The sequence below is a fragment of the Perna viridis genome, chromosome 3 (assembly GCF_037379345.1).
Source record: "Perna viridis isolate PV_CMFRI_1.1 ecotype Kerala chromosome 3, ASM3737934v1, whole genome shotgun sequence".
NCBI classification, from domain to species: domain Eukaryota; kingdom Metazoa; phylum Mollusca; class Bivalvia; order Mytilida; family Mytilidae; genus Perna; species Perna viridis.
The window spans coordinates 43,006,039-43,015,966 of record NC_142447.1 but is presented as its reverse complement, the minus strand read 5'-3'; the positions used below and the strand labels follow the sequence as shown (position 1 = coordinate 43,015,966).

General features: G+C 31.0%; 1 protein-coding gene across 1 annotated transcript; it reads right to left on the bottom strand.

The window, feature by feature from the left end:
• Nucleotides 1-5,922: 5,922 nt before the first annotated feature.
• Nucleotides 5,923-8,215, bottom strand: LOC148622357 (uncharacterized). Its single transcript, XM_088574039.1, has 3 exons — nt 8,055-8,215; nt 7,456-7,572; nt 5,923-6,326 (listed from the first exon to the last, which is right to left on the bottom strand). Exons 1-3 carry the CDS (start codon nt 8,184-8,186, stop codon nt 6,066-6,068), a joined length of 510 nt encoding a protein of 169 aa, XP_088430165.1. The 5' UTR covers nt 8,187-8,215; the 3' UTR covers nt 5,923-6,065.
• Between the last annotated feature and the right edge of the window lie 1,713 nt (nt 8,216-9,928).

Here is a 9,928-nt window from a genome sequence, read left to right as displayed (position 1 = left end):
GACTGATACCTAATAATGTATTATAGTAAGAATGATACCTACCGTTACATTGATGAGATTTCTTGCAATAGGTAATGCGATATTCCGTAGTTTTTCGAGCATGAAAAGTCTTCTATACTCATTTTCTCTTTGTGCGTTATTGCGGAAGATAAATCCTTTAGTATAAGCTGTGCATATCAATATCATAAGGCATAACCCGGTTACATATCCATACCGTAAACTAGTACTTAATAAGGCTAAAAACCACTAATTCCACTTTCCATAGGCTTCTATGCTAATTTCACAATATTCAATGGCTTCTCTGGACTTTACCTTAACTTTAACCTGCAGAGGACTATATATCAGCATGATTCTACATATGTCAGCTCACAATCCTCAGAATGGCATGTGGGGTTAGCAGACTTGCAGTGCAGTACTGGTCACCGGAAGTGAAGGGTCTATAAATAGCATGGGAAATCCCAGTGTTTTCACAAGATAGGGGTATATTTAAAAATCATTATGGAGAATAGGCTTCACATCACAAGAAGCAAAATGCACCTATAAAATGTACAGAAATGTTTTTCCTTTCAGAAACTGTTTAAATTTTTTAAATAAGATGAGAACTTTTTCACAGCACTATGAGGAACAGGGGTAATTTTTGCGCAGGACTATGTTTGCGTACGTTCCGAATGCTCATTGGTTGAATGGGTGGTCTGTAACCTAAAGAGTCACTTTTTGTCTTAGAAAAAATAAATAACTATACAGGTATCTTCCTACACACATACTGAATGCATTTGCAAAGTTTCAGTGAAATGTGACAAGCACTTTTTTAAATATTTGATTTTTAAATATAGGGTAACCAAGTTGTGCGAGCAAAAAAGTGACAATATTCTACCATACTTAAATGCATTAAATATTTGCAAAGAACTTTTTCTGACTTTTCAAATAAAAAATATCAATCACAACTTGTTTTTTAACAATATTAATGAAGAAATAGTTTTAAAAGTAATCATTTTCTGAGAATTTGGTCTATTTTTAAAAATTTATTTCTTACATGCCTCCCCCTTTTTCTTGATCAAATGTCAAATATCCTAAATCTTTAAATTTTCACAAAAGGTGATATATTTGGCTTTAAATTTGTAAATACAGTGTTTTCACATTAAAACATGACCAGTAAAGGGCACCTAAAGCAAAAAAAGTACTCAATAATGGATTTTCCATGTTGCCATAGGGGAATGCTGATATGGCCTTAACCGCAGTAATGAAAGTGAGTTTTTCCTCATTACTAACCTAATGTTTGCTCAAATCTACACAAAACTTGATTTCAAGTGCTTTTTACCACCATATTTAGGTAAATATAGCCCTCAAAGTTTAATATTTGTTATTTTTACTAAATTTTCTACACTTTTTACAAGATAGGACATAAAAATCAGCCAAAAGACCAATTTTCCATAATTTGGACCAATAATTTAAAAAAATGCATATTTTGAAGGATTTTGTAGTGTATTCCTCTCATGGCAAAGTTAACAAGATCTTCAAGTAGTTTAAAGCTATTTCAAGAAACTTTTCATTTTGCCATGGCTTCTTCTTAAGGCTAAACACCACTAATTCCACTTTCCATAGGCTTCTATGCTAATTTCACAATATTCAATGGCTTATCTGGACTTTACCTTAACTTTAACCTGCAGAGGACTATATATCAGCATGATTCTACATGTCAGCTCACAATCCTCAGAATGGCATGTGGGGTTAGCAGACTTGAAGTGCAGTACTGGTCACCGGAAGTGAAGGGTCTATAAATAGCATGGGAAATCCCAGTGTTTTCACAAGATAGGGGTATATTTAAAAATCATTATGGAGAATAGGCTTCACATCACAAGAAGCAAAATGCACCTATAAAATGTACAGAAATGTTTTTCCTTTCAGAAACTGTTTAAATTTTTTAAATAAGATGAGAACTTTTTTCACAGCACTATGAGGAACAGGGGTAATTTTTGCGTAGGACTATGTTTGCGTACGTTCCGAATGCTCATTGGTTGAATTGGTGGTCTGTAACCTAAAATCATCGTGATTCTAACAGAACTAACATTGCTTTGAGTGATAATTATGAAGTTATTCTTTATATCTATAAATGGATATAAAACATGTCATTATAGGTATGTATGGAACTATTATTACCATGATATCAATATCATGCTATGAAGTATGAAATCTATGCTTTCAACTGTTTAACAAGTCAAAACAAATATATAAGTGTAGTGTATAGGGAATGGGCAAAATTATCTCAAACAGGGAAAGACTTACAAGAATAACTGATGAGGAGTGGTGTTAATCATAAGAAATTAAGCCATTAAATGAGTAAATAAAACCAAATTTAGACAGTATATAGCACTCTCATTTTGCTATTTTTAATTATAATTACAATTCAATTATAATCATATAACATAAAAACTATATTGTAGAGGCGATTAATCTATGAATGATAACACATTTCTCAAAAAAATATACCTATATAAAAGCCATCTATAGCAAGTATTTTGAATAGTACTAGACAAATAATCAAACAATACAGAAAAAAGTCGCGCACCTTCATTAGGATCAATCGTTATCGACCGATTGCGTTGTGTTAACGTTGGCAAGTTTATTTAGTATAATGGAATTTTATAGTTTTACGTCCTCAGACCATGAATAAAATTATCCAAACTATTCTTAAATAAGTAGTAAAAACTGGCCGAATCGTCAGGATATGTAAGAAGCATCAGTGTATGTCAACATATCATAAAACATAAAATGACTTTGTTTCCAGGGTTCAAGGTTCTAGCGAAAATCAAAAGAATATAACCCAGGGACAAAGACCAAGCATGGAAACCAAACTACCACAACAAAGAAAACAAAGTAATTAAAGTAATACGTACAATGTTATAAAAGTAAATGAACTACTCGTATTCCCCTAAAAAACTGGGAGCATGGACCGGGTGCACTGGTAGGGTAAGCGTCCTCTAGTACCATATCTCAGTTTCCTTCTTTTTTTCATTATAACAGTATATAACCACTAGTAAAAGACAGTATTATTCTTAAATAAATACTTTTTGTGCAGAAACTAATTAAACTGTTTGAACTTCAAAGATAATGCGCGCACAATATTACAAATAATGCATGTACATTATATATATTTATAAGTGAGCACGATATCTTTTTTCATCGCACAAAACATTTTTTTTCTTTGCAACTATTCATTGAGTTCCCATATATCGATAACAAATTAACTAGTATTAAATTGCATTAATGAGCTAAGAACACTTAATAAAAAAGTGTCAGATTAATCATTATTTCTTCCCCAAATGACGAATTTTAGATTGTTCGTCCTGTCAGTGCAGCAAGTCTGTTTTCCATATGTTGTCGCCATTTATGCTCGCAGATATTCATTCGATATCCAGCACAGTGCTGATGGCAAGTAACAGATCTTGTATGAAACTGTTTCGATCCTTTGATTTCTTACTAAGTTATGGTCAGTAGTCAATTGATGCAAATAAAGTTTTTTTTCGGGTTTTTATTTTGATTGAATTTTAATTTGTAAAATGCGTAACTGTTGCATGTTATAATTCGAATTTAGCTCCGGGTTTTCCTTCTTTATTTACCGTTTTGTTGTTCATATCTTGCTTAATTGTGGCCTTTAACTGGAATATATTTGTTCAAATTATCAGTAGTCTAAATTTTGATTGAACAATCCTTCAGATATTAACTTCCCATTTGAAATGCTTCACTTGCATCTACTTAATTTTAGTTGTAAGTAGTTACCTTTATTATCAGTTACCTATTGTCATATTTTCTGAACTGTTTTGACTACTGATTTTACAAATTTTGACCGGTGGCAATTTTCTGTGTCCGTTCGTGCTGAAATGTACCAAATAAAACTAACCGTAATAGAAGCTGGGGGTGAAGCCTGCTATAAAATCTGGTTTGACCCACTATTACTATCAAAAATGTCTATACCAATTCAGGACCGTTGCGGCAATTCCCAACTTCGGTTTTTTTTTATCCTGATATTGTCATGTTATACGGACTTTTTGCTATTCCTTTTGCCTATTAGCTACATTTTATCGGTTTGGTAGTTTTGTTATTAAACTTCATACAGCTAGATAAGATAATCTACAGATTTAGATAGATTTTATAATGAAATTTTAGTATAATACAATTGAAGTATACATAGATTGCAATCTATTCAGATGTGGACACCGGGACACACCGGGACTTATTTTATGATCAAAACGTCCGAATGTTTGAAAATGATTTGACATTCATAATGATTTTGTCTTAGATTATATCCATAGCCATACTGTCAAGCTAATATTTTGTTTAATTGTATCATCTTGCCTTGCAATATGCTTTTTGTTCTGTCATGCGTTATTGCCCACCATGAGTTTATAATATATTTTAACATCATACCGATACAATTTTTACTATATGTCAATTAAGTCACGATTTTTTTTCACATTTAGTCGTTTAATTTTTATACGAAAATTAACTTATGAAACATAACTGTAAAATAGTTTCTGTCAATTAGAAATTTATTCAGTGGTGAACACTAAAAGGTCTGCTCATCAAAAACATGCGCCACGAGTTTTAGGTTATTTCGTGATTAACAAAGTATATTAGAAAATTAAAATAAAACCTTTGGCCAATCAAATATCGTGACGAGTTTTCAGATCGAATATAAGTAATAAATTGTAGTTTTCATGTAATCTCTTTAGTAAGAATACCCGAATGATGTTGATAATGCAGACTAAAGTTCATTTCTACTTCATGTAGATCTCAAAATTGCTAATGCCCTTCCGATTAAGATTTTTGAGTTCACATTATTTGAAATAATTTGCATCATCTGCTAGGGTATAAAATTGCTTTCAAGATTACATAAAGGGTATTTGACTGTGGTTTTTATAACAAAAATTTGGTTTTAGTTAGAACCATTTTAGGAGTTTGTGTGAATATAAATACTCGTTTTAACATTAATTGTTTTGTCCTATTTTTTTTTCAAAATATTTTTGCGTTCAGAATTGTTTTTCCCTAGGTTAAATTATTTTGAGTGTATGAACTATAATAACCCAAAAATTCGAATGAAACATTCATCGTAACGTAAATTCATTGGATAACAAATTTTCAAGGCATCAAATCGTTGATTGATTTTTCATAATTTTAGTTGCTTTTTTTCATGATTTTTGTTGCATTATGTTCTTTGTTGTGTATGTCTGTTTTCCATGTCTGGTCTTTGTCCCTGGATTACATTCTTTTGATTACCGCTATAACCTTGTTTCCCTTGGTTGCTCTTTCATACATGCGCATAAATATTTTAAATAATTTTGATTGTTACTTCCCCAAATCTATTTGTATTTATGCGTCGTCAGTAAACTGAATTTGCCACACTCAACTATAAGATTGACGCCTCAAATCAATACAGTTATCTCCTCATACGTTCTTGTTGTGTTACTCCCGCGAACTAGTGCATTAGTTTACTGTAACGCAGACAGTCATATTTATTTCAACATGTTAAACGTTTGGTAAGAAATGTACCTTTTAATTCATTGCTCAGTATACGAAATGAGAAATGGAAACGTTGTTCCTCAGTAATTTGCTGAAACGTCATTTTGATGCAAAATAAATATATCAAAAACTATATATCAACACTTTTAGTGATTTTTTTTTGTATCCGTCATTAAAGTTTCTTATTGATCTTTGTTAAATTGTTATTGTAAAATGTAGTTTGCAATGAAATGGACATTTTATTTTCTAAAATTAAAAAAATGACTATGGACACTCGCCATAAAATATTAACAAAACAAATCAAAACAAAACAAAATCAAACAACAGATTTATTTGTCTTTGTATCATTTGTAAAATGACTTGCATCTGTACGGAAGAAATACACCCACTGCTGTGTCCACGATCCTACACAAATAATACTCTATTCAACTTCGGAAGTTTTCTATGTAGTATGTGACGTGTGTGTCAATGTTCTCGTTACTTTAATGACCAAACTTATGTCTATCGGGAAATTTTATTTTTCAGCTGCCGTGCCACTACATAGTTGTTTATGAGCAAGTAGAATATCTTTTTGCAAGAGCGGAAATAAATCTATTTATGTGTTTTCCTCTATAATAATTGTTACTGAAGGTTTCATCTACACTTTGATGTGTAGCATGATAATGTTCACATTTTATAATATTAGAAATATTTAATAGTGAGTTTGTAAGGTTGGTTACAATATCTGAATACTTCGATGATATTTTGGAGTTCATGAATTCCACCAATCTCCTCAACGGATGGCAATCTTCTTGAAAGCATGTTTCGAGCTTGAATATAAATAAATCAATATTTGATCATATTGTATCTACATATTTTTTCAATTTACAACTAACTACAGTACGTGACATTAAATTAATACGTTAAACACTTTATATACTTGAAATGGAGGTCTTTTTTGTTTTCCCTGGAAATCGAAGATGTTATGATTAAAGGGTGGAGTATTGAAATGAAGTTGGTCGACAATAGTGTTCGAAAATTTAGGAATGTGGGGATTTAGTTATGTTTAGTCATGGAGAAAAGAAGACTAAAACAAGCTTTGGTGTTGTTTAATATTGTATAGTTTCACTATTATTTCTAAATCAAATGATAATGTCATTTGTAATGGAAATCGGAAATAAGAATCAGATTAGCTTTATTAGATGTCATGCGTACATTGGAAATTCATATTTGTGAAAATAACTAGGAAATTTATTTTACGATATATCCAAACACCCTTCCCACACATTGACTTCAATGACTAAAATATCATGTGATAGACGCAAACACTGCAATGAGAACGTTTCAAGACATTATAGAAAACGCGTTTTGCTTATTGTAGAAACAACTTACTTTTTTATTAAAACAAGATCTCAAGGAAAGTAGTTGAATTATGGTTAGAAACAATTGTCTGTTACAGTTCTTCTACTGTTTAGAACATGCAGATTTTGATTGCGGTTAATGTAATAGTCGTCCGATCAATTTATTACATACATTAATTCCATTTTTCTAGGTTAAAGTGTATAGTTCAACGATGTTAATAAAGTTTTTGATAATAAGATGATTTATTTAAGTAGCAGTCTTTCTAACATTCAGACAGTAGGTGATTCATGCATGTTAAAACCCCACCAAAGTCACTTTTATTTCTTGTTCAAAAATATGTTTAGACCACATACCTAGCCTTAGTTTTTCATTTGGTTTTCTCAAAAGAACAGATCTAAATACAGGAAGGACTATTGTCACATAAATATATAGCATATGTAGACCAAAAACGCATCCTCTGATCCATGGATTTGTCTACATCATGAATCACCTCAACACAGACAGAAGAATCATAAACTTGGTAGAAATTTGGTAGTAACAAAATATTGCCGATACTTTCAATACCATAGTTGTATTATTATAACATTATAATAATACCTGGGCTGTGTCTACACAACACGAAGTCGGTATTTCTGGAAAATCAGGAATATGTACTTCCATATTATCTAATTTCGACCACAATTGAGGAGGCAATTGTCGTTCCATTTCCGCACTCTAAAATTAGAAACAATACGTATGTTTTAAATACTTTTATATCATAAAGCTTATAATTATGATATGCAGTAATTACCGTTTGAATTTTATTTATTAATGATAAAGATTAATCATGAAATAACATAACCTATTATTAAAAAGAAAAAAGAAAAACAGACAAACAAACATACAACCAATTGTACAATTGTGTCAAACGGACTCGCAGATTATTACACCATGACTATTTGGTAGATTATCAAATGCGGACCAGTAAATGTCCATTTTTTAAAAGCTTAACGCTAGAGGACCTTTTTGAAAAAGACGACAAGCAATAATGACTATAATTGTTTTTGTCATCTTTATAAAATTATATCTTTCTAAACCCTACATCCAACAGAATTCAGTTACATAGTTGTAAAATATATGAAATCTTTATCGTTTTTACACTATGCTTGTAAAGCATAATTATTAAAAAAAAAATAAAAAAAACATTGATAGCCTACCGTTTCATCTTCCAAATTGTTCGAAAAAGTTAAAACACTATAATTTAATTTGTAAAGCAGCCAGTGTCTTCTGTTTTCATTATCATCATATGTTGGTAAAACACATCCATCGTTGCCGATTGTGTACATCATGGCAATAAAACCTACACTGCTTACTAGTCGACACTGCAAAAAAGGTATTGAAGGTTTTTTTCTTTAAAACATGCACATCTTAATTGAACGCGGTTCGTGTACATGAGTCCTTCATAACTGAAACGTTGTGTTTTGCGATTGAGTTTTCTTTTGCTATGGACTTTTTTGTGGGGGGGGCTGTATTTTTTTCCTTTTCTTTGATTCAACAGTGTTAAGAGAACAATTGGTTCTGTTCTCCTCTGTAGTTATGCAGTGTTCATATTTGATGTTTCGAAGAGTGCGCTTGCCCTACCGGTGCACCAGGTCCGTGCTCCCGGTTTTTAGTGGAGTCCGAGTTGCTCATTTGCTTTTGTTACTTTGTATGTATGATTTTGGTTACTTTATGTTCTTTGTTGTGTATGTCTGTTTTCCATATCTAATCTTTGCCCCTGGATTACATTCTTTTGATTACCGCCATTGAATACTCTTTCAAAATCACACCAGTATTTTAAATGAGTTTAAATGTATTCCATATAAAAAAGAGAAAATATCCATAATAACTATAGTAAAGAAAGACAGGGTTGTGACAGAATATCTCTGTAGTTTTTACTTTGTAGAAAAAGTACTATTTTTTTAGTCTTTGAAAAAGTGTTATTTACATTTGTTTTTTTCTATGAAATTTGATAACATACAATCAACTGTACTATATTTTTTATGTTTTGCATGCATTCTCTGTAGTAAATTTGTTATTCAATTGTTTTCAAACTTTTTAAATATAAATTGATCGGATGAAACTCTTTTGACAATTTTGACCTTTTATAATATTTAAGAGGGAAATAAATTGTTCGTTTTTCTGCATTCTTGAAAACGTATTGTCTAAACTCTTCCTAGAGGTAATGAGTTTTAAGTTTGTTATAACTATATAAGTGCATGTATTGTTGGAAAATGTTGATCACTGTTTCCAAAATGGCTCCCTATATTTCTTCTCAAAATCTCTTTTTGGTTCCTCTCTCGTGTATATATACAACTGACAAGAATATTCAACTTACAATATACATTTCCTTTTTGATTAATTAATCTTACTTAATAAAATAGTTAATTTATACTATATATTTGATTAATGGAAATTAACATGGAACTTTTCTCGTGTTGTCCAGGAATATTTCTTAAATAAATTTGGAATTATCATATATAATGTAATGTCGGGAAATGAGAACTCCTACTAATTACATTTCCGTCGGTTAAATGTACTTTTGTACTACTGTAAACTTATGTGATTTTAGTTAAGACCTTGAATGGACATGACTTTCCGGGCGAGAGATAAAATTTCGATAATAAAACAGGATTTTTGTGCAAAATAATTAGAGACTGTTTGGGTCTACATTCAATAAATTCAAAAGAAGGCTTTTTTGCAGCAAGATTAAACATTTTGCAATTGTGTTCCATTCAAAATGATAGCATCTATAAGTTTATTTGATTTGATCAGTTACAAGGTATCAATATATATATGACAAGGAAAGCATGATATTCTCGATATGAAAATTTACTTCGGGGATTTTTTTTCAAACAGAGCAGTGTACATTTGAATTCCTACGGCTGTTTGTCACCTCCGTAAATGATTAAAGCTCACGTCTTCAATTATGAAAAAAGAAATATATATGTATATTCAACTTCGTCCTCTTACATGTTACACCTGTCTCAATCATATTATTAGCAGTATGTATAAAGTGTTATAGCAAAAAGCTTAAATACAACGCATTTAT

Coding starts and splice junctions, on each gene's coding strand:
- LOC148622357 (XM_088574039.1), bottom strand. CDS start 8,186: ATGATGTACACAATCGGCAACGATGGATGTGTTTTACCAACATATGAT. Junction 7,573..8,054: donor ACAATTTGGAAGATGAAACG/GTAGGCTATCAA, acceptor TTCTAATTTTAG/AGTGCGGAAATGGAACGACA. Junction 6,327..7,455: donor GTTGTGTAGACACAGCCCAG/GTATTATTATAA, acceptor TTTATATTCAAG/CTCGAAACATGCTTTCAAGA.